Source organism: Rhizophagus irregularis, chromosome 3 (assembly GCF_026210795.1).
Source record: "Rhizophagus irregularis chromosome 3, complete sequence".
In the NCBI taxonomy this organism is placed as follows: Eukaryota; Fungi; Glomeromycota; class Glomeromycetes; order Glomerales; family Glomeraceae; genus Rhizophagus; species Rhizophagus irregularis.
This window is the reverse complement of record NC_089431.1, coordinates 1,495,802-1,518,861: the sequence shown is the minus strand read 5'-3', so window position 1 is coordinate 1,518,861 and position 23,060 is coordinate 1,495,802. Positions and strand designations below refer to the sequence as shown.

The following is a 23,060-nucleotide window of genomic DNA, read 5'->3' as shown; positions in this document are numbered from 1 at the left end:
GCTTAACACATTGTCCTTTAATGGCTTTAGTAAAACCTTCCCTATAGATTGGCAAAGAGGTTCAATATTATATTCTGTCTCCAAAATCTGCAAACAATTCCGTACAGGTATTAAATCCACCTTTTTCCTGTCATAGATCATAAGTGCCTCTGTGATAAATTCCCTCTTGGCAATACGATTTGGTGTTCAAAAATTGTGTTGTAATAATGCGGTAATGGGTTTGGTTGATATGTAATGGCTCCAGTATAGAACATGAATGATAATAACGGGTACGATCAGTTGCTAACTCCGTAACTCGCGAATATTGGTGAGTCAAATCGTTGTTTTATGCCATTTGTAGAATTGAGAGGGCATTGATTGAGTGCTTCAATAATGGGAATTGTTAACAATTAAGTCCAATGTTGTTTTGAGAGGGCAATGTTTGTTGCGGGTCAGGGGGGAAATTAAGAGTTACTGTATATTAAGAATGACTGAAGGATCCCAACTATCATCCAATTTACTCTTTTGTTTCATCAACTTTCTGACATAGTACAGGATATGTGCAGTGTTGAAAATCTCTTCAGGTTGATTATGGCGAAAAAAATACCCATCATTTTCTTCCTTTAACCATGACACTATTCCCTCTTTAATATTATCTGATAAATTATTTCCAAAAGAAACTCAATTTCCGATTTCTTGAATCCATACAAGTCCCAGAATTCTTCGTCTAACATCAAATCATCTGAAATGTTAAACCTGAGATGAATTCGGCCAAAACAACAGGAGTCACGCCAGTTAAAAAAACACGAGCTACGTCTTCATCATAAGCAGTCTTTACTGAAGAATTGTTTAATGAACTTTCAATTAATTCAATTTTTCTTTTAGTGGAGTCACCTTCGTCTTTGTGATGACTGGTGAAAACTTGGAGGAGTATTTCGTTTTTAAGGGCTTTGTTCATACAGAATCGTATTCATCAATGAAAACATAGAGCCAAAGATGCTTAGTACTTTTTAAATAGAGATTATGACTAATTAAGGATAAAATACCTTATTATCGCTCAATTCCACCACGTCCAGTAACTTCTTGAAATTCACCAAAGCATCCTCCTTTGAAATGATTTCCTAACTCTTGTTTATATCGGTACTGTACATAAAATTTGATATATATGTATTCAAATTTTGTGAAGTTTGCTCTAAAGATTTCATACGTTTCATTAGTACAAAGTCTAGCAAAAATTGAGTTTGAAGACTAGGAACTCAGACTCTAATGGTGTAGGATTTTTTCCGATATATAGAACTTGGAATAATTGCTTAAATCATTCTCTGTTCTTTACGTCATAGTAAGAGGACAAAGTAGAGAGGAATAATGTCTTTCCGAAACGAATGAGGACGTAGGGAAAGGATGGCAGTAGCACGGATAGCCTCTATTTTAGGAGAGAATCTTATCTAAATAACAACAACCTTCCCATCTCAAAACATCAAATGAGCCTGTTGAAATATCTCAAAAGGTTTCTAGATGGTACATCTGAAAGGAACCAAGGAAAGAGGTGAGAGAGTGGAAAGTGAAAAGAGTATTAAAGGTTAAAATAAATTGTAAATTGGGCTTTTAAGTAGGAACTTAATTGACCTAAAAATTAGTGATCGATCGACCATAATGTAAATTTTGTAGGGTGGACCGATTCGGCATTTTAATTGACTCGATTAGCCAAAATTAAGCACGATCTCATAATTCCGGCTGGAAGCAGACAATTTAGGTCAGAGGTGATTAATGAGCTTTAATTACTAATTTAGAATTTGATATTTAAATTTTCTCAATAAATAAATAATAAATATGAGCACTTGCTAATATGATAGGAAAGGAAAATTAAGAATTTATTCGCTTATCTGATTTAGAATTTAACCAATGAAAATTGGCTAAATCAATATAGAGACATAAATATACAGTAAAATTATTAAGTATTTGAATAATTTGATTATTAAACAAACTGTTAGAAAATAAAAACTTATGTTTAATTAAGTTATTTGGAAAAAATATTCTTATTGAGCCAATTTTAATTTTTTAAATATACTGTATTATAAATATAAGGAATTCAATTTGAACCCATTAATACATGTTAAATATTAATTTTATTAAAAATAACTAATGATTTCACGATGAACCATGTAATTTTTCTAATGATTTAACACCTTCTTCTTCCCACTCCTGTTTTGTAATCCACCATGATTGTTTATCTTTCATAATGTTAGCTAGGACAGCACCTCCCAGGAAAACCATATGTTTACGCCTGGGTGGATCTTCAATTCGAATTTTTAGTTTCTGATTATTTCATTAAAATAATAAATTAATATAACTAAGTATAAATAAATATATTGTATACAATAATCACAATATACACTCACCTTCAATATTGAAGTATCTCCTTTTGCTACCCTTTCCAAATACAGTTGTTTAAGTTCTTTTTCAAGACGACTTGGTAAACCTGGATACATAGATGAACCCCCAGACAAAACAATATGTCTATATAGTTCAGGACGAACATCTATAGCAGCATCTTGAATTGATTCAAAAAGCATTTCTGCAACACCTGGTTTTTCTACATCAATCAAATGAGGCTGGAACATACACTCAGGTGCCTCAAATCGTTCGGAACCAACTTTGATAACTCGACCGTCAGGTAGTGTGTAATTTTCTACCAGAACTGTAGTTTCATTTGCCAATTTTTGGTCTAAAGGAATATCGTAACTATTTTGACATTCATGATTAACCATGAATTTAAACAAAATTAAAAACATAATATGGCTTGATATTTACTCTACCTTACATAACAGAGTTTCTCCTTCATTTGTCTTACAGTTTCGAAGTCTGCTGTTCTATTGAATGCATATCCTCTTAATAAAAGTAGTTTTATGAGGTAACGCGTTACATCGCGACCAGCAATATCTAATCGACGTGTTTGATGTGTCTGGGCGTACCCATCATAAATTGGAACAATGTGTGTCACACCATCACCGGAATCAACTACTACTCCAGTAAGAAGACCTGTTTAATAAATTAAAGAATTTTCGTTCAAAATTTTAATTTTAAATCTATTAAACAGTCTTATGATAAATAATTTACCTTGAGCATATAAAGTAAGCACAGCTTGAATAGAAACATAAACTCCCTGGAAACCATACTCTTCAAACATAATTTGTACCATCTCTTTTCTATTCTTTAATGGATTCATTGGTGGTTCCGTCAACAGAACCTTGCAATCTTTTGGATCTACTTTTAATTTTTCATGAAAAGTATAATCCCATAAATGTTTCATATCCTCCCATATCTTTATGATCCCATTTTCCATTGGATATGACATTTGTAAAATTGATCGAAGTTTAGCGGCTTCATCGCCAACCATGATATCTTTCACTTCTACGTTCCCAACTTTTTCTTCTGCACGAAGAATTGGTCTTCCAACAACAGAAGGAAACACATGATCAGGAAAATTGGAGCCAGCATAACCAACTTTGACAAACTAATAAAAAAAGAATTTTTGAGACGTCCAAAATATTTAAATATCGAAACATTCGCAATAAAATTTTATTCGTCCTGTGGGAATGTATTACTTCGTATGGCCAATGAAATATAATAGCTGACTCACCCCCGTTCCATTATCGACAACTAATGTTTTTGAGGCGTCCATTTTTAAATGTTTAAGTTAGGGGTGGGTTTATTTTGGTTTTTTTTTAAAAACTTCAAATTTTATTATAAATTGTGATACGAGCTCAGGTGATACAAGTGCCAGAAATCTAGACAAATCAAAGTCACGTGACTAGAAATCCAATTAAAACATTGCATTTTTTACTGCGCCTTTATTAAAATAAATTTGCATTTAAAATTAATTTAACATTCTTTACATATTGATTTTTCTCTTTTGAAAATCTACATAAATATTTTGGCCATATAATATCTCTTAATTCCACTTCTTCATCCCCAATCTTATTATATGTAATGACACTGTACTCTTTAACTAACCCCCTAAGTATCAACCAAGTGGCATCGGCATTTCTTTTAGCTAACTCCTTAAATAATTCAATTGCTGAATTTTGAAGCTCTTCATGGACTTCTTCACTCAAAAATTGCCACATGTTGTCCATGATCTGAAATAGGATCTGATTAGATAACACCTCTTCACTAATAACAATTTTCATTGTTTCTAGTATTGACTTTTTCAGCTTGTGAGATCTGGAATATTTTGTTGTTGCTATCCCTGAATAGTCTTCGTCTTTCACAGATTGCTGACGTAATAATTGTTGGAATGACGGCCATACGTCTTGAACTACTCGACTTGTAAAAAAATCTCCACTTGAAATTGAAATTCCTTGAATAAGCCTTACTGCGCTAAGAACGACATATGGTTCTTGATCCTTTAATCTATTAAGAACTGAAGGCCATATTCTATGTACTAAAGGATAAAGCTCTTTTGGGATAGATTTTAATACTGGAAGTGAAATCCTAATAACATCTAATACTAATGAACGTAATTGTGGTGATGATGCCGTAAGGAAATGAAGTAATTTATCAATAATCTTGAGACAAATCAATTGTGATTTTGTTGGATTTGATTTTTTATCTAAATCCTCTTCATTATTATGAGAAGCGCTAGTTGAGTCATGTTCCCCTTTAATATTATCATCGTGATCTTCTAATTCATTATATTCGGTTTCTTCCAATTTCTTTTTCGACTCTCGATGTTCCAGAAAATATTGTCCAATTTCCTCAAGTGTTGCATTTGATCTTGACGTCTTAGTTTCACGTTCATTCTCTGTTTTATACTGACTGACGAACTCTGCAATTTCTTTAGATATCTCAATTTCATTTTCAAGTGGATTATAATTGCAATTAACTTCTTCCTGTTCTTCTTCCATTTCTTTCTTTACGGATTCGGAAATAGTAATAATTACAGCAAATAATACATTTACTAATTGATTCAACAAATAAGGTTTCATATGATATGAATCTAGGGCATCAAAAATTTCTTCTATTGAATCATCAATAAATGGCAACACAGGCGGCCCAACCACATGTATCATAGCAGTAAGAACTTGAGGAGTTTGAGGATTTACGATAACTTGGTTAAGTTTCTGAGAAACAACGTTAACAAGATAATCAACATTTTCCAATACTAAGGCTTTCTTTGATGAGTATCCACACCATATAGAAACATGAGTCAAAGTGATATCAGCTGTTTCATGTATTAACATATTGTTTTCTCCAACTTTTTCTAATATAGGATAGAGAGCATCCATTAGTTCCACTCTAAACTCCATCCCTAAAATACGAGATATTGCCGCTATTCCTTCGAGAATGAAACAATTAACTAAAACAATAAGATTTTGAGATTCTATACTCACATTAGATGTAGCTAGAATTTTTCTTTCAACAGATTTGCTTCTATTGCTATCGAATACTGCTTTTGTGGCTGGATCGATATTAATGAGGCCACGTATCACATCGGACTCAATATATTCTCTTAAAATTGATCTTGCTATTCTTTTTACATCTTGCAATGCATTTGCTGGTTTCATAACTATTTTTGAATATTCAAAACTTGAGGTTTTGCCTATATCAATTCCAGCTGCTCCAAGCAAGATTTCCTTAATAACAAATATACACTGAGCATAAAATCTTTTAAACTCTTTATCTCTAAAATAAGCAAGAAAATGATCGATTAAAAATGATAAGTTACTAAAATATCCAAACAGCCGAAGAACCAGTGATATACATGTTCTGACACGTTGTTCTCGAATATGTTTATATTGTGGTTGAGAAAAAGATGGAACAATACATTTAGAATCAAAATCGGAAGAAATAGTATGTTCATCTTCAATTGAATCATATTGCCCAATAATTAATCGATTTTCCACAACTTGAACATCACTAGTATCAAACTCTAACGCACTGAGCAACCCATCCGATACTCTTTGTAATGAAAAATTTAAAACCGTCTGTATATCTGATCCCAATAGAGAAGTAAAACCTGCTATTAATGATAATGCATTAAATTTTGCGTTCTCGTCCAATCCAACTAAATATCTTGGTAATGATGTAAGCCAAGTATCGAAATTTTCTTTTAGAATTGGTGTAAAATTTTTAAATTGAGAGTGCAAACGTAACATATTCAAATTTTGTCGACATGGAATTGATACTTGTTCATAATCATCATTCAAATAAAATACAAGGGTTTCGATTAATATAGGAACACAATTATCTAAACATTTTGCACTACAAGAAAGAAGCTTATAAGAAAATTTCACAAACGCTAATCTAAGCTGCCATGCGGAATGATTACGTATTGTGAAAATTTGACTAATTAATATTTTGATTTGCAATTTGGTCGCTTTAAGCCATGACCTTGTCCTTTCAACACAAATTGATGCGAATATTGACTGTTGCTGAGATGATTGAGTCGATGTTACATTAGAAATTAAATTATGTGAACTTGTTTGATCAGTACCGGGGATTAAATTTTTTAGATCACTCAGCGAATCTATTTTAGTCAACAAACTCTCGTTTACTTTATCTTCATCCTTCATGGCACTAGCTATGACTTCAGATAAAGTTTCAACAATTTTTGTTAATAACATATGATTCTCTTTCTGATCTCGAACCAAAGTTTTACTTAATGTGCTAACCATTCCAGGCAAGAAAGCTGCAATAATTCCTGAATCTTCTATATTATTGACTAAGGATTGTAAAGTCTCAAGAGAAGTTAGCCTTAATTGTAACAATTTTTCATTGGAAATAATTTCTAACAGGACATAAACACATCGAGCAAGGAGTGCCCTGAGTTTTATATCCATTAATTCTTGCAAAATTAACTCACGACGGATCTCTATTTGGAACTGATCCCTTTCGTCTACGTCTCCGGGTAATTCAGTGTGTCTAGGTAGTAACGCCAATATACATTTAACCCCTGCAAATTTTGTTTCTTCAGATAAAGTAAATGGCTGTTTATCCACTTTCGAATCAATAGATGGTGATCTACCAATTATACTAACAAACAAAATTAGGAGCTGTTTGAATTGGTCAGAAACCATATATTTTTGCCAACTCGCTGTTAGCAAGAAATGAATACAATTAAGGAAACCTTCGACAAATCTATCACTTTGTTGTAGAACTGGGTTATTATATAACTGAAGTAAAGGAATGTATACATATTTGATCAAATTGTAGTCAAATACCCTGGATGAATCGGGAATCGAATGAAGAGTATTAAGCAAATTGTTGATAGTATGAATAATGTCATGAGTTTTTGAAGTTGATACCGATCCGGTTTGGATAAGGGATACACATAAAGGTTTTAACTAACATTTCCCATAAATGTTAAAAGAAATTTCTTTTTTCAGCAAATAGAATTACTTTTCTGATATAAGTTGAAGAAACTCCAACCTGAAGGAATACTGCCTGACGTTGTGCATCAAGATTATTGTCCATTCTTTCGAAGTTTTCAATTTGGAATAACAGATTGGATTGTTATCAGTTTCTAATCATCGAAACCGACGATCATGACCAATAAAAGTCAAACTGGTATTACATGTGGGAAATGTGTTTGTTCAGTGTTATTTAACTGATCATGTAAAATTTTATTAGTTTTTTTTATTAATTTACTAACTGCTAAAGCTTTTTTAATATGTATTAAAAATTGTTAATATAAAATAATAATAGTAAACACAATGGGAATTAATATTCTTATTATTCTGCCTCTCTATATTTGAATATAGGTTTTAGATATTACATTTCAAAAATTGTATCATACTAGAGTTAATTTTCCATGTCCTGAGCATGTTGAGACTATCCATTCAAGTATTAGAAAGGTGTATAAGATTATACATATATGGAGAGAGAGAGAGACATGATAGAAATTTTCCTTCCGGCTTTATATTGAGTAACAAAGCAGAACTTGGTTTTATCATTTTATACAGCTAAAAACAAATTATATTCAGTTTTATTAAAAAAATACATAAAAGATTTAAATAGTGAAAGATAATTCAATACCCTATAAATTATTACCTTGGTTACAAGTTTAGCCATTAAAATACAAGAATAAATAAATTAACATTTAAATAAGACATGGATATCAAAAGTAATAAATAGCGTAAAAAGAAATTTTAAGTAATTGTTTTCTTTGAATAAATAATCTCAATTCTCAGAATTGTTTCTTGAATAAATAATCTCAAATTTTCAGAATTGTGAAATATGTAAACAACAATTTAAAATTAGTTACAATAATTGCTTTTTCTTATTAATTATGCTTTGCACGCTTATTAGGCACTTCCAACTCTTCTATAATTGAAAATAAAAAAAAAACAATAATGTAAATAAATGGGATAAATATTATAAATAAATAAAATGAGGATTAAATATTTCCAAACCTTCTTCCGACTCTTCTTCATCAAAATCTTGATTGACACCTTCTTCTTCGTCTTCTTCATCATAATCTTCTGTCACATCTGTCACATAAATCCTATGTTTAAAGTGACAGGAAATCAATCTAAGGTATTAATAAGAACTAAAAATAGAAATTTTATATTTACATCCAGGCTTGAGGATAAACTTCATCTCTGAAATTTCTTCCTAATTCCCAAGAACTATCGTCAGTGTTTTCTTCAGAAAACCATTTAATAAAACTTTCATCCTCTTCTTCATCAACTTTACGTTTTTTTGTATAATCCTTTATTGCAATAAAAAAGTTAAATTTTGGTAAAAATGCGTTTAAAAAAGAACTTTTAGCTTAACGTACTCTGCCCTCGATCCAGTCAATTGGCGTGCTTTTTATCTTACGTTGCCCATCAGCGTCAACAATAAATTCCTAGTTAAAGAAATAGACAAATCAATACGTAGATATAACATAATAATATCAGCCTAATCTGGAACGACCGAAATTCATTTACCTTTACAAGTTCTTTATTTTTGAAATATTCATTCTCAGAAAAACTCAAGATAATTTTGAAACTTTCTAACGAATTTTCATCCTTTTCAACAGTTATGTCGTCAATATATTGAACAACCTGAGAACAAATTATCAGTTATAGAATTGAACTCTGTAACATATCAAACATTAAAATTGACCATATAAAAATACCGAATCATCGTCGTTAACCAAATATTGCGCTGAAATAAATATAAAAATTATTGTTCGAATTTAATAACGAAAAAAGAATTGATCAAAAAGATAATTATGACTTACCAACAAAAATATGCTTCGTAAGCTATCATCAAGATAAATAAAGATAGCAAGAATTAATTTATTTAAATATTTCAAATTAAATAAATATGTGATGATACTTACTACTTGTGACCAAAACTTCGGGATTTTCTTGAAAACTTTTTTTCTTTTTTCGTAAATAGGTTTAAATACTTTAATTTGTTGTTTCGCTTCATAAAAAAATCAAAGATGATTAATTTATAGAAAAACATTCATAATTCTCATCATTTTTAATTTCAAAAATGAATAGAAATACCAATTTCGAATTCAGCCGCCTCGATTTCTTGGTTTATTGCTTTCATTTCTTCGTTAATTGCTTCATCAATTGTTCCGATACCACCATTTTCTATTTCAGAATGTAAACTTGCCGCCATCTTTTTTTCAAAATATAGAATTTAAAATTAAACAATGAATCAATATTTTCGGAAATGAAATGAATGATTTACAAGATTTGGAGTTCCATAAATTCCGTTTACCTTTAATTGGCTAGCTACCTAGTGATATGATACACAGCAGAAGAGCCTTAAACAATTACTCGGTAACCTTTTAAAGTAGTGGTATTTATAAGGGTTAAAACATTATTTTAGAATTATTAGGAGACATTATTATTAAATTTAAAACATCTACTCGTTAATAATGGAGAAAAGCTCAAAACTCAGTATTTTGGCAGACAACACTTTAGCTAGCATTTACGAGAGAAATAGATGTAGAGCTGAAGATATAGAGTACCCACATGAAGAAACACTTGATAAAAATATGGAGAAGTTACGGTTTGGTATTAAAGAATTGGAAGAGGAATTATCAGCTGCCGAGGAGTCAGGGACTCTGTATGTGCAATGTAATTTCATTTATACTCTAATATACCTATTTAATCAAAATAGTCTGTTCGCATTTACGTTAATAAAATTATTTGAAAATTAATTTAGGAGTTCAAAGGAACTTAAGGAAAAAGAAGATACTCTTATCAAATTAACCAAACAAATTGATAAACTTGAAGCTTTATTGCAAGATAAGCCCTCTGCCAGGTGGATATAGTGTATACAGATGTATTACATATTTGATTTAAATCTAATCATTTTAATAAATATTCAGGAAACTACTACTTGGACTTAATAACATGGATGAACCTTCTTCCAAGAAATCAAAAAAAACTGTAAGATTTTCTGACCAAGCGGATGATTATGATAATGCTGTAGTTATTCAGTTGCAACAACGAATGATACAAAGTAAGTTAATTGCGATTTTATTTCTTTTCAGTTTTAAGCCTAATTATTTATTAAAAAATATAGATCAAGACGAGGATTTAGATAGATTGAGCGCCGCAATAGGTCGTCAGCAACAATTGGGATTAATGATTGGTGAAGAATTGAATTATCAGGTAGAGCTATTAGCGGAAACGGAAGATATAGTTGATAGAACTGAAGGAAGATTAAATAAAGCAAAAAGAAATCTTACCAAAGTATCAAAAAAAGCAAAGGAAAAGGGTAAATTTTTTATAATAAATTATTTATATATATATATATATATAAAATTTTCTTTTTAATGAATTTTAATTTAATTTATTTAGGATCTTTTTGGATAATTGCTTTGTTGATTTCAATATTAGTTTTATTAATCATAATTTTATCGTAATTTTTGTATTTATATTATTATCGAGCGAACGCTTTACTCTTATATAATTATTTTGGCTATTAGATTATTATTATTATTATTATATATTAGAATTATATTTGGTCTGCTTATTTTTTTCGAATATAGCTTTCGGTCAGCAGGCGTTGAAATCACATTTTAATATTGATTGTAATTTTACGAAAGTATAATTTTAACTTTTCCTCATATTATAATATGATAGGAAATTAATTATTATCTTTTTAGAGAATTTTTTTAATTTTATCTTTTCCTTTTTCATTTTTTTTAAACCTTTTCTTTGAAATAACATTTCTCGTACTTTTTGTTTCTAAAAGACTATGTTTCTTTTTTTGGATTTCTTTTGAAGCTCCAAAGTTGGTATCATGTAAATGCTAATAAATATAAATTGAGAATATATAATTAATTAATCAAAGTGTAAGAATATTATATAATAATGGATGTGAATCAGAAAATTACCATCGTTGCAACTCTTTTTGCGGTAGCAATTTCATTTAAACTTTCTAAAACTTTATTTTCATTAATTTTCCATTCTTCCATTTTTTTATCTACAAAATAAAAAAAATAAAAAATATATAAATATATAAAATATAAATATATAAAAATATTCATATATAAATTTATGCTCACTTATTCTTGTTTCAATATTTTGTACAAGTTCAATGTCGCGTTCAGTTACAATTGATAAAGCTATACCACCTCTACCTATAAGATATTAAAAATAAAAAAATTAATGGTTTATACGAATTATACTATTATACTTGGATAAAAAAAATCAAATCATTAATACTAGGGTATTATTCATACCGGCTCTTGCAGTACGACCGACTCGATGAATGTAATCTGTGGGATCACGTGGTATATCAAAATTAACAACTAATTGCACTGTCGGAATATCAAGACCACTACAAATTATAAAAAGAACAAATAATCAAAATATATATCATGGTTGAAATCATGTAATTCGTATAATAAGACTTACCGACTGCCAACATCAGTAGCAATCAACACCCTCACTATTTCTGCTTTGAATTTACCCAAACTGTTTAATCTTTCTTTTTGACTCATCATAGAATGTAAACTTGTACAACGAATGTCCAACTCTACAAGCATAACACGTAGCAATTCAGCAGTTCTACATCTACCACAAAATATTATGGTAGATTTATTTGAAAGCTCTTCTGATCTTAGAAGATGAGTTAAATATGGCTCACGTATGTGTGACGGGATGAAAACATAAAATTGCGACAACGTTGATACTGTCGATATACTAAATTAAAGATAAAGAATAAAAATAAACATTAATACTTAAGAATTCAAGACAAATTACAAACTTACTCTGATTTAACTTGATAAATAAAGGGTTTTCTGTTAGGGTCTTCTTCTTGCGCATCTTGTAATTGCAAGATATTTTCTGTCATTGTCGCTGTAAATAACAATGTTTGCCGTTTTTTTGGTATAGTATCAAATATAACTGCAAGATCTTCAGCAAATGTATCAGATAATAAACGATCTGCCTCATCAAGAACCTTTACCAATAGGAATGAATCACAAAATTAAATTTCAATCAAACAATCCTCTTACATAACAATCAATGTTTGAAAATTTACCAAAAATCTTATTCTGCTTAAACAAGGTGCAATTGCGCTACTATTGATATGATCTACAAGTCGACCAGGTGTTGCTATAACTACATGAGGTTTCCTGGATAATTGTAATGATTGGCTCATCATATCAAGTCCTCCAACTACGACACACTCTTTAAGATTTATACTTTTTCCAAGTACTCGAAATTGATCGGCGATTTGAAAAGCCAATTCTCTATAATTAAATAATATTATAAAGTGATCTGACACAAACATTCATTTTTCAATTAATCATTACACACCTTGTTGGAGTTAAAACAAGAGCAAAAACACCAAATGGATCTTCCGACAATTTTTGTAAAATTGGTAAGGCGAATGCAGCAGTTTTTCCTGAACCTGTTTTTGCTCCTCCTATACAATCTTTCCCGTTCAATATCTGTGGTATACAAACTTTTTGTATCTCTGAAGGAAATTTTATTGACATTGCTTTTAATGCATCAATTAACCATGGATTTAACCCTAATTCTTCAAATGTTTTTGAGGGATTCTTTGATGTCTTTTGTGATTCAATGACATTGATAAATTTTTCCGATTCTAAAGAAATATTGGTTTTATTATTTAATGTCATTATCGGAAAAAAACTAAAAAATTTTATGTAAATTTTAATCTGCAATTTGAATTTATGTAATCAGCGATTTGATTGGCCTATAGAATTTGATTGGCATCATTTTAATTAGCGTTGTGTGAACTTTGATACTAATTGTAACTCGGGTTCAAGTAATTCTGCAAAACTATTTAGAATATAATTATAGCAGTATCATTTGATAATGTCAATACCGTTTGTAAGAGTGAACAAAGTGGATAGGATGGTGTAGGTTATCCATCCAATAGAAAGTTAAATATAATTTCAGATTCATATTATGAAACTCACTTTAAAAAAAATGCAATTATCATTTGAGACTCTGAGGTACATATTTACATGAGATATTTAAGTTATATTTTGATAAAATAAATATAAATCACATTATTTATGTAAACAATTAATAATTCCGCGCCTACTGATAACATCATAGTGTCTATCAGTCATACACGAACAAGAAGTTAAGTCCATAATTTGTAATTTAGCCTGACAACTAGAAAGAAAAGAATATAGCGATTTTTCAGTAAAGTTCCAACCACCACTATGACCATCTTTAATGGTTAAAGAACGTAAAGTAGTAGGTGTAAATGCACCCAACTGTGATAAAAATTCATTTGCATCCAAGTCATCCCCACTGAAAGAAAATTCTTTAAGTTGTCTACAATGATCAAATAACGTTAATATTTCATGTGTAAATAATATAGGTAAGTGAAGAATTGAAATGTTCTTCGAACATCGTTTTGTAATTGATTCAATAATTTTCGCACCATCCTTTGAGTCAGATCTAACCCACCACAATGACAATTTTCTCAAGGTATTCGCATTATTTAGAAATAATTCGTCCCAAAATTTTTGTTGTATTAACGGATATAATGGATTCCATTCATTACAAAAATCAAATTCCTCCAATTGTTGTAAAGAAGTTAATGGCATTATTCTTTCATCAGGAGGAATAAAACAATTGTGAATTTTTAAAGATTTTAAGTTTTTACAAGAAGGTAATAATGCTAGGCTCTGGTAATCTTGTGCTTCTCTAAAATCTGTATACATTAATTCCAAAATATTTAAAGACATTGACTGAGACAAAAGAGACCCTATTAAGTAAGAGATTAAACGTTTGTATCCGTACAAACACACACTTTCTAAACGCGTTTGTTTTTCAATAAGAGTACCCAAGCTCATTGCATCAGATTCATAATGAGATTTCCATTGAAGCGCTAACGGAAATCCTATGGAAACTTTACGCAAATTTTTACAGACTTCTGATATGGCAAGTAAAAGTTCAGATTTATTGTCACCTAAACAGACAAGCTGCCGTAGATTTGTCAAATAATTACAGGGATCTGTGGATGATGGCAAGAATAAAAATTCATTACTTTGAATGGCCTTATTCTCTAGATGAAGATCATGAAAAGTTCTGCATCGATTCTTAAAGAGATTACATAATTCCCTCGCTACAAGAATAGTTTTTCTTTCATTCTCTTCTTCAATTTCATTGTATTCGTCATTATTGAACCTTTCATCCGGTGCGAATCTTATAATACAATCTTCAATACGATCTGTTTGGCATTCATTGACTTCTTCCTCATAATTTAAGACACGATAAAGCCAACAAGATACAAGCCATTGTGAGATTGTCCAATACATATAATCATAATCAAGAGAGCGTAAAAATGAAGGATAATCAAAAATAAGAGGAGCTGATTTAAGATGATTTCTACATATAATTCCATTACTATACAAATTAATTTTTGCTTCTTCTGACAAACAATCTACATAAGTTTGAATTAGACTTGTTGCTGAGGTTTGTGTAATTTCATAAAAACACCAAGGGCGGCTCCATAAAGTGCTGACCGTATTATAACACCAGAAACGATTTACCAATAGACATGAATGTAAAGACTTATTATCGCCTTCGAGATATGAAATAATTTGTTGCAAACATTCCGCTGAAAGACATTGTGCCATGTTCCAAAGACTGAATTATAGTTATAGTCTATTCTAATCTAATTTCACAATTTAGTAATATAAATAATTCACTGCGAAGTGTATGTAAAAAAATTATTGGTCTAAAATTAACCCTTTTTCCCGGTGAAAGTTTTCCGAGTAATGATCTACATGATCGAAAATTTTTCCAGTTTTAGCTAGTATGGGCTATATTTATTTTGCCAAGCCTTCGAAATAAAAACGCGCGAAAATAATTTCTTTTTTTGATAATAATCCGAAAAAGTTTATGCCGGCATTATTGGGAGCCGAAAGATTATCATAGTTTAAATTGTTTATACATCCTATGTGGTAAATAAGTATGGTCAAAGAGCCCATGTGTAGTTTACTATGACCTTAACTACACAATTTATGTCACGCCCATGTTGCAAAGAATTTAGTTACTGCGGTAGTTTTCAAACTTCGCAAATTCTAAATATCCGATAATTATAAAAATAAGAAATATTTTATTGCCTAGTTGAAGGTTGACATCTTTATTGAACTATAACTGGTCGCTTCTTTTTATTCTTTTTTTGTAAAAGGTAATAGTAATTATATAATTTTTTTTTTTGTTTAGTATATAAAGTATATAATGACTTTGCAGTGATAAAACTATTTTTTAGCGCGACTTTTCGTATTTTGACTTCAGTGTAAGTAAAAAAAAAATTTTGTAAATAATATTCCATGGTTTGTCCGTAGATTTTAATTATATTTACTGATAATACATTAATTCCACTTGAAGACTTGAGCAATGGATAAAAGAAAACAAAAACATAAGGTTGTACGAAATTCAGAATTACCTAATGAGTTTGAACAAATTAATCATCAAGAATCCATAATAAATCATGAAGAAGCAATGTTAATAGATTCCGATTCTCGGGAATCCATTACAATAAATCAAAAAGATCAATGGACTGAAATGGAACAATCTATTCAGGCAGCATTAATGGATAGTAACAATAATAATTCAGTAGAAATTACTCAAAACATTGATAACGCCGGTGTACAAGGTTTAGATGTACGTGAAGTTGACAATGACATGATTTCAGTTAATACTATAAATATTGATTACGGAGAAGATTCTGAAATAGGAGAGAAAAATGACAAGAAAGGTTAGATGATGATTTATTAATTTTGATCTTATGGTTGTGTCGACTAAATTTATCTTAATTGGGCAAAATAGTCCCTAACAAACCCGCTCAACTCACAGAGGAAGCGATTCGTAAGCTTGAAGAAGAATTTTATCGACATGATTTGGCTATAAAGCAGATCGCACAGGATCTTAATATAGATGTTTCATGGATTCAGGTATTTAATGAATGCTTAAATATATATATTCCACATTATTTCATCAATGAAGTGAAGTTTTACCATTTATTTAGAAATATGTGAAAGATCATCATGAAACTGTTAAACAAAAAAAGTCTGGATATAATGTTATCCAAGCTACAGATTGGGGGTCAAATCATAAGGAAGAGTTTAATTCTTCTTTCGGAACTGAATCTAATAAAGCTTGTGCAATTGCTTGGAAATCTCTTTCAGAACCCGACAAACAAAAATACGAGGAAAAGACTTCATTGGAAGAAATGAAAGAAGTTCAATTTGATTATATTGAAAATTCAAGGAAACGTCATGCACAAGCACAATCTGACATTAATAACATAAAAAATACGGTAAGTTTATATATTTATAATCTCTTGTGTTCTTTAAAGAAATTAAAACCAATTTTATTTATTTTAGATTTGCTGTATGGAAAAAAAATGTGGATTAGAAGTAGCAATGCTTATTGTACCTAGCAGAAGTAATGATTCATTTTCTTCAACTTTTATTGGCACGAATAGTGGTGAAGCGTTCTTTAGTGCCAGTCCTGAAATGTATCCTTTATTAGATAAATTTGAAATTTTTTCAAAAAATCGTTATCTTGGTAAGATTTTTTATTTTCTACTAGAAACACAATTTTTTTACTAAAATTGCCTATTTATTATAGAACAAACTGGGCAAATAGTTACACCGCCAGCTAAAAGAATTAAGAGGGAACTTTCTACCACACCAAATTCTACTTCAAAATATAATGATTTGTCTCACAGTCCAATTGTTGTTAGTAGTACGCATAGAAACATTAATTCTGCTGATGTTAAAGCAAGAGTTAGAGCTATTTTACGTGCTCGTTATAGTATGTTCTTTTTTGATGATTAAAAAGTTTTTCTTTAGTAAAATTTACTAAAAAAATTTATTTAATAGATAGCGCTCTCGGCACAGAAGGTTTAATAATTCCTTACAAAAAATGGAAAGATCATCAAGGTGAAATAGAAGTTATAGGATGGCCCAGTGATGTACCATTTGATGATTTTGGTGTTCTTAAAGTTGCCCAGAAAAAACAAATTTTAGATTGTTTATATAATATTTCTTTTAGGAAAAAAGACGATAAAATTGTGCTCAATTAACTAATTGACGCTTTATACAAAATAATTTTCAAAAAAGATTAATTGCTGTGAACCAATTCTTTTTTAAAAAAAGTAATAAAAATATATATATCAAATGTTTGATAGATAGTAATAATATGACGTTTGATTTATTAATCTTAATTTAGATACTAGACATTTTCGATATAGTTAATGATAGAGATTATATTTAAATAAAATGCTACCAAAAAGACCCAAACTTTATTTATACAATATAATAATATAGTTAATATAATTAATATCTAAATACTAAACAATAATTATAAACACATAGACTTATATGTATGCTATACGTAAAAAATTTTTCGGAAGGCTCTATTCAATTACTATTACGTATTCAGAATATCAATAATATAGATATCAACTTTTATAGTTCATATTAATCGAAGAGAAGAAAAGGCATGAAGAATTATGTACAAGAAACTACGAAAATAAGAAAAGAAAAACAAAATCATTGGGTTTTCGCCCAATATTCTTTTCTTGCCTCGAATAGACTTGGGGTATAATCTTCTGACCTTACAATACTAAAATTTTTAAAGGCATTACCATTAGGGCGAGAACTTTTTGCAACACGACCATCAAAATCTAATACTTCATTTTCTAGGCGAGTCGGATTATGTATATCATCTATGATTTTGTTTTGTTCACCCTTAAATAACTTGAGTTGCAAATGGCCATTTGATTTATTAATAGCAACAACCTAAACAAATAAGAATTAATATACCATTGAATAAAAGTTATTATATTAAGTAAGTTACTAACCTTCAAATCCATTAAGACTGTTATCCCCATATTTTTAAATTGCCGTTTATACTTTAATGTATCATCCAGTCTTATGATTTGTGCCTTGGTCATTTCAGGAAGAGAGATATGTGCCGAATCACTAAAAACACAAATTTAAATTATCGTGAAGTAAGCATTTATATACTTACGTTACATAAAGATTTCAATATAATATATTTTTACCCTGCAATTTGTTTTTTTCCCATTTTTTCAGAAAGTCCGATTCCCCACTCTTGTTCATAATCATCGTTCTATTGAACGTTAATAATGACATTAAATTAGTATAAATATAACGAACGAATGAATGAATGAATATTCACCTTCCAATTCTTGGGAACTTCAGTTTTAAATTTTTCAAGATTATTCCATTGTGTATCGACTCCATTTTTAGTATTATACCCATATTTAATGCTCGTTTGGAACCACCATCGAGCATCTTTGAAAGAATCTGAAAGCCAGAAATCAAACCGAGGACAAACTTTTTTTGGATCGAGTTCGCTAACCGGTTCAGATATACCCGGTTCATAAGAATCTAATCCCGCGGCTAAATATTCTCGTTCAATTCTTGGAGTGTCAATAGGATCTCCATTATCGCTCGCAATTGGAACTAAGTCACAATTCGGTAAAAGTTTCAAGAGACGACTTTTTTGATCATCTGTAAAATTATTGTATACATGAAAATTTAAAAGCGTCTATTCAAATATTACCGAATTAATCCTCTTTTCGTAGAAAAAAAAAAAGATAGTAAATTTTAATGAAAATACTTACTTTCAATTGTTTCTTAGCGAGCATGGATTTGGGATCTGTAAATAATTTTTGGAGATAATCAACATCTTTTTTCTTCATCCAAGGATGTTTAGTAAACAACTTGTTTTGATATTCACGATAAGCAGGACGCGGTTCTCTGGGAACTTCAAAGAGTTGTGCTTTGATTATTTCCCATTTTGCTTGAACAAGTGGATCAGATTCGTCAGTATTCATATCCGAACTATCATGTTTTGGGATAGTGCTCGAGGGAGTAGTTATACTCGATTTTTCAGTATTCTGACTTTTAAGGGATACGAAACTAGTACTTTCAGTTGCTGACGCGTCTTCTGTATTATCTTCGTAAGACTGTTTAATAGCATTGTTTTTTACTTTGATAGTCTCCGATTCTTGACTGCCATTATCTGGGCTCTCATCAATTTTCGTTTCTTCCATTTGTTGTTGCTTCCGAGCTTTTTTTGCACGTGTACTTTTAGAAGCGGGAAAAATAACCTTGGTGCGTTTTTTAGGTAATGAAGGTTTAGGTTGAGCTTCTTCATTTTCAGAAGAAACTTCTTGAACAGCTTCTTCATTTGAAAGTTGTTCTTCTTTAGGTTCGTCGCGTTTAATGCGAGCTGACCTTCTTACTGATGATGTAGTATTAGACCCACTAATTCTTTTTCTTGTCATCTTTCAGAATAGTTTTGTCTGTAGGAAAAAAGTAAAAGTTTATTATGAGTGTAGTAATTAAGAAAAACACGAAAATAAGTTAAACTAAAGGTAGATCGTAACGATAATGACTATTATACAAAATTTATATTCTAGTTTTTACCGTTTGTCAAAATAATATGATGTAATGTTATATGCTTTTTAAAGTTACTATTATACTACACGTTACTATCGCAACACTTTCGCAACACTCGCGCGTCTGGTAAATTTTAACTAGTATTTCGTATAATTTACCTTTTTTTTTTAATATAACATAAAATATATCAAATATGCTAAAGTACTTTGGTTATTGAGATGACTTTCTTTAATGTATTTCTCACTTTGTTTAGTGTCTTACTTTTTCAAAAATGAGCGCAGTAAATTCGAATTTAGTATTTCAAAAAGGTTCTTATGAGAAAAGCGTTTGAAAAAAGTATTTAAAGTTCAATAAATATTTTTTCCAAAATTAGCGGTAATTTCACATTTTTAGTTGAAAAAATTAAAAATTTTGATCAGTTCTGGCAACTAAATAACCAGAAAAATATATTGACTTATTAACAGAGGAAATCAGAACAAAATAGGCAAATAAATGTATAGCGGGAAGAAACAAAGAATAATTTTATTAATACACAAATGAATAGGGTTTGAGTAAATGAAAACCTTTAGAGCATATTAAAAGCTCGTTATTTGGTTTCTTTCTTAAGTTATTTTTAAATGACTGATTATTTAAGTATTATCGATTGATTGAATAATTAGTACTCTTAATTACATTTAGCTCATGAGCTCTTTTTTTGGATAATTTCGTGTTATTGCGTAAGAACAAATAAATTTAGTAGTAGTTGTACAAATTCTTATCAAAACTGCAGTATCCTAATAATTTACTAGTTCATTTATGTTATGATCCGGAATTTCCAAGAATAAACTCTTTAGTCCCTATTAACTATACATTTTATTAATTAAAATTATTTAGAAATAATCTTCACAATGCAAAATTAGGTATGGTGAAAGTAGGCTGAAAGTAGATATGATGATGTCAAACCCTATTAGGAGGTGGTAGTTTAAGTAATGGCCAATGTTTTGGTTACTAGTATTTTAATTTTTATATAGATACTTGATATAGAAAAGTAAATTAATTTTATAATAATTTATTTTTATGATCGTGAGAATATGTTGAATATAAGGTAACCGTATGTCAAAAATGAACTTCTCGGTATCGATCCTTTTTTTTTTTTTAAGAAAAAAAAAAGAATAATATAAAATATTAATAGCCTACCTTAATTGTACTTACCTTATTCTCTGAAAATAATTAGTAATAAAAATACACTAAATTTCAAAATGACTTTTTACCTATTTCCCTGGATGATAAAGAAGCCGTGGTAAAAACTATTCCTGAAATAAATTTTGTTACGTCTGATTCAAGGTTATTTAATTTTAAACGATTTAATCAGCCTTTCCGTCATTGAGAGAATTTTGCAACACGTTGACATTGACATTGACATTGACATTTGATGCCGGATTTGCGGTCCGTAGAATATAACCACTGACAAAAAAAATATTTGCTGAGTAGATGAAAATATGATCTCGTTGAAAATATTACGAATTGAAAGGTTTGTGTAGTAACTGAAATATGCTGAATGCGACGCATATGATGTTTATTGTTGTGTGTTGAATTAAGTTGCCAGTTGACGAAAAAAATGTTGACCTGTGTTGATTCTGATGAAGCTAAGCTGAAATGCTGAATTACGTTGAAGTATTTCAAGTTGTATATTGTTGTTCAAACCTGAGGACGCGATTAAAAAAAAAATAATATATATATATATAAAATGATAAACACTAGATTTTTCTAATGATGAGTATCCTAGAGAACATCCCAAATAATCAAACAATCCAAGAAAAGAAACAGTTAATAGGGAGAACGTGGTCGCGGATAAGGTTCATATCGGGCGGGTGGAGGAGGTCGTCTATCTCTATCATAAGCTCTGTCATATGTTCTGTCATATGCACGGTCATATCCTCTTTCGTATCCTCTATCATAATAAGGTCTATCATACGCACGATCATAATAAGGATCGCGTCCATAGCCACGTGGTGGTCTTTCATAACGATCGTAAGATCTGCTGTATTCATATCTGGGGTCAAATCTGTCAACTTTACGAGGTTCTATAATAAAAATGAGATGATATTATTTTTTTATAAAACCAAATTATAAATATTAATCATCTTTGTTGACGTACCTCGGCGCTTCGGTGGTCCATAATAGCGGCCAGGTGTTGGAGTTCTTGCTCTTGCACGACGAGCCTTTTTTAGAATAATTATAAAATATTTTATTGTCATTATAAAACGATAGATATGAAGTTATTGGAAAATATAACCCACTTTCTCAACAGTTAGAATTCGTCCATTGATTTCTGAACCGTTAATTCCTTCTCTCGCTGCCTCAGCCTCATCAAGTGTTTCCATTGTAACAAATCCAAAACCACGCGAGTCTCTAGTATGTGGATCATACATAATTTGAGCTTTTAAGACCTATAAAAAAATTTTTAAACATGACCAATTAGAAAAAAAAGTAACAATAATACAATAAATAATAAATAATAGATATATATACGATAATAATTTCTATAAAATATTTATATTGACAGACTTATTTACCTTGCCATATTTTGAAAATATATCTTCCAATTCACGATCACCAGTTCTCATGGATAATCCAGTAACAAACAAATTATTCCCTGGATTTAAGTTTTCTTCGTCCCTAATGTAAAATTTCAATTATAAGATCAAAATGCTGAATTTAATTAATCAACACTATTAATTATTCTGTATCTTACCCCCTACTTGGTGACCTGGATCTACGAGGGGATCTAGAACGAGAACGACTTAACGGACTACGTCTGTCATGATGCCTGGGACTTCTAAGTGGGCTTCTATCATCGCGATCATCGCGAAGCCTTTCTTCAGAATGCCTACTACTATCCCTATGACGATCGTCATTATCCTGAGAAAAGTTGTCAGAATTATTTGCTGTTATATAAAAATGAAAAAAGTTATCTAAAAAGTAATAATAAATAGAAGTGACATAAATTAGGAAAGGTAAAGTTACCTTCGTCGCTCATTGTTATTTTATTTTTAAATTAAATTGCACTACGATTTGAAAAAAATAAGTTATAAGTGTTCTTCAGAGTTGGGTTTGGGCTTGTATCATCTGATCATTTAAGTTCTAATTTAAAGGGACCAATTAAAATGGACAAATAATTTGTAATACATAGCGGTAATCTTTT

The 23,060-nt window shown here is 30.1% G+C and overlaps 10 protein-coding genes across 12 annotated transcripts; 2 read left to right on the top strand and 8 right to left on the bottom strand.

Annotated features, from left to right (window-relative positions):
• Positions 1 to 450: 450 nt before the first annotated feature.
• Positions 451 to 937, bottom strand: OCT59_020389 (uncharacterized protein; the record flags this gene model as incomplete). The annotated part of the gene is made up of 2 exons (XM_066149151.1): positions 451 to 635; positions 736 to 937. The coding sequence occupies 2 exons, from the start codon at positions 935 to 937 to the stop codon at positions 451 to 453; spliced, it is 387 nt and encodes a 128-aa protein (XP_065990095.1).
• An 890-nt stretch (positions 938 to 1,827) lies between these two features.
• OCT59_020388 lies at positions 1,828 to 3,737 on the bottom strand. 2 transcript variants are annotated; one of them, XM_025313558.2, is made up of 5 exons: positions 3,620 to 3,725; positions 3,097 to 3,493; positions 2,796 to 3,018; positions 2,379 to 2,721; positions 1,993 to 2,295 (listed from the first exon to the last, which is right to left on the bottom strand). In XM_025313558.2, exons 1-5 carry the CDS (start codon positions 3,659 to 3,661, stop codon positions 2,128 to 2,130), a joined length of 1,173 nt encoding a protein of 390 aa, XP_025187162.1. In that variant the 5' UTR covers positions 3,662 to 3,725; the 3' UTR covers positions 1,993 to 2,127. The 2 variants fall into 2 exon arrangements, with proteins under 2 accessions (XP_065990094.1, XP_025187162.1); XM_066149150.1 differs by having other exon boundaries at positions 1,828 to 2,295; positions 3,097 to 3,737.
• Positions 3,738 to 3,801: 64 nt separating this feature from the next.
• Positions 3,802 to 7,455, bottom strand: OCT59_020387 (uncharacterized protein; the record flags this gene model as incomplete). The annotated part of the gene is made up of 2 exons (XM_066149149.1): positions 3,802 to 7,325; positions 7,411 to 7,455. The coding sequence occupies 2 exons, from the start codon at positions 7,453 to 7,455 to the stop codon at positions 3,834 to 3,836; spliced, it is 3,537 nt and encodes a 1,178-aa protein (XP_065990093.1). The 3' UTR covers positions 3,802 to 3,833.
• Positions 7,456 to 7,935: 480 nt separating this feature from the next.
• On the bottom strand, positions 7,936 to 9,672 carry OCT59_020386 (uncharacterized protein). 2 transcript variants are annotated; one of them, XM_066149148.1, is made up of 9 exons: positions 9,483 to 9,672; positions 9,311 to 9,396; positions 9,209 to 9,230; positions 9,104 to 9,132; positions 8,913 to 9,029; positions 8,762 to 8,830; positions 8,556 to 8,692; positions 8,394 to 8,471; positions 7,936 to 8,304 (listed from the first exon to the last, which is right to left on the bottom strand). In XM_066149148.1, the coding sequence occupies exons 1-8, from the start codon at positions 9,598 to 9,600 to the stop codon at positions 8,453 to 8,455; spliced, it is 597 nt and encodes a 198-aa protein (XP_065990092.1). In that variant the 5' UTR covers positions 9,601 to 9,672; the 3' UTR covers positions 7,936 to 8,304; positions 8,394 to 8,452. The 2 variants fall into 2 exon arrangements, with proteins under 2 accessions (XP_065990092.1, XP_025187160.1); XM_025313556.2 differs by having other exon boundaries at positions 7,938 to 8,304; positions 8,394 to 8,485.
• A 118-nt stretch (positions 9,673 to 9,790) lies between these two features.
• Positions 9,791 to 11,285, top strand: OCT59_020385 (uncharacterized protein). Its single transcript, XM_025310027.2, has 5 exons — positions 9,791 to 10,053; positions 10,153 to 10,251; positions 10,319 to 10,452; positions 10,516 to 10,710; positions 10,794 to 11,285. The coding sequence occupies exons 1-5, from the start codon at positions 9,863 to 9,865 to the stop codon at positions 10,856 to 10,858; spliced, it is 684 nt and encodes a 227-aa protein (XP_025187159.1). The 5' UTR covers positions 9,791 to 9,862; the 3' UTR covers positions 10,859 to 11,285.
• OCT59_020384 (uncharacterized protein) lies at positions 10,803 to 13,393 on the bottom strand. The gene is made up of 8 exons (XM_025324279.2): positions 12,762 to 13,393; positions 12,484 to 12,694; positions 12,212 to 12,402; positions 11,856 to 12,143; positions 11,681 to 11,778; positions 11,504 to 11,578; positions 11,333 to 11,421; positions 10,803 to 11,247 (listed from the first exon to the last, which is right to left on the bottom strand). The coding sequence occupies exons 1-8, from the start codon at positions 13,085 to 13,087 to the stop codon at positions 11,098 to 11,100; spliced, it is 1,428 nt and encodes a 475-aa protein (XP_025187158.1). The 5' UTR covers positions 13,088 to 13,393; the 3' UTR covers positions 10,803 to 11,097.
• Positions 13,394 to 13,436: 43 nt separating this feature from the next.
• OCT59_020383 (uncharacterized protein) lies at positions 13,437 to 15,150 on the bottom strand. The gene has a single exon (XM_025313555.2). It carries the CDS (start codon positions 15,065 to 15,067, stop codon positions 13,484 to 13,486), a length of 1,584 nt encoding a protein of 527 aa, XP_025187157.2. The 5' UTR covers positions 15,068 to 15,150; the 3' UTR covers positions 13,437 to 13,483.
• A 683-nt stretch (positions 15,151 to 15,833) lies between these two features.
• Positions 15,834 to 17,641, top strand: OCT59_020382 (uncharacterized protein; the record flags this gene model as incomplete). The annotated part of the gene is made up of 6 exons (XM_066149146.1): positions 15,834 to 16,194; positions 16,266 to 16,390; positions 16,465 to 16,755; positions 16,823 to 17,006; positions 17,070 to 17,255; positions 17,324 to 17,641. 6 exons carry the CDS (start codon positions 15,834 to 15,836, stop codon positions 17,524 to 17,526), a joined length of 1,350 nt encoding a protein of 449 aa, XP_065990091.1. The 3' UTR covers positions 17,527 to 17,641.
• Positions 17,642 to 17,715: 74 nt separating this feature from the next.
• Positions 17,716 to 19,761, bottom strand: OCT59_020381 (uncharacterized protein; the record flags this gene model as incomplete). Its single annotated transcript, XM_066149145.1, has 5 exons — positions 17,716 to 18,244; positions 18,307 to 18,427; positions 18,511 to 18,578; positions 18,648 to 19,019; positions 19,096 to 19,761. The coding sequence occupies 5 exons, from the start codon at positions 19,759 to 19,761 to the stop codon at positions 17,996 to 17,998; spliced, it is 1,476 nt and encodes a 491-aa protein (XP_065990090.1). The 3' UTR covers positions 17,716 to 17,995.
• Positions 19,762 to 20,927: 1,166 nt separating this feature from the next.
• Positions 20,928 to 22,948, bottom strand: OCT59_020380 (uncharacterized protein). The gene is made up of 6 exons (XM_066149144.1): positions 22,883 to 22,948; positions 22,611 to 22,803; positions 22,432 to 22,534; positions 22,156 to 22,305; positions 22,014 to 22,077; positions 20,928 to 21,939 (listed from the first exon to the last, which is right to left on the bottom strand). The coding sequence occupies exons 1-6, from the start codon at positions 22,893 to 22,895 to the stop codon at positions 21,683 to 21,685; spliced, it is 780 nt and encodes a 259-aa protein (XP_065990089.1). The 5' UTR covers positions 22,896 to 22,948; the 3' UTR covers positions 20,928 to 21,682.
• Positions 22,949 to 23,060: the final 112 nt, after the last annotated feature.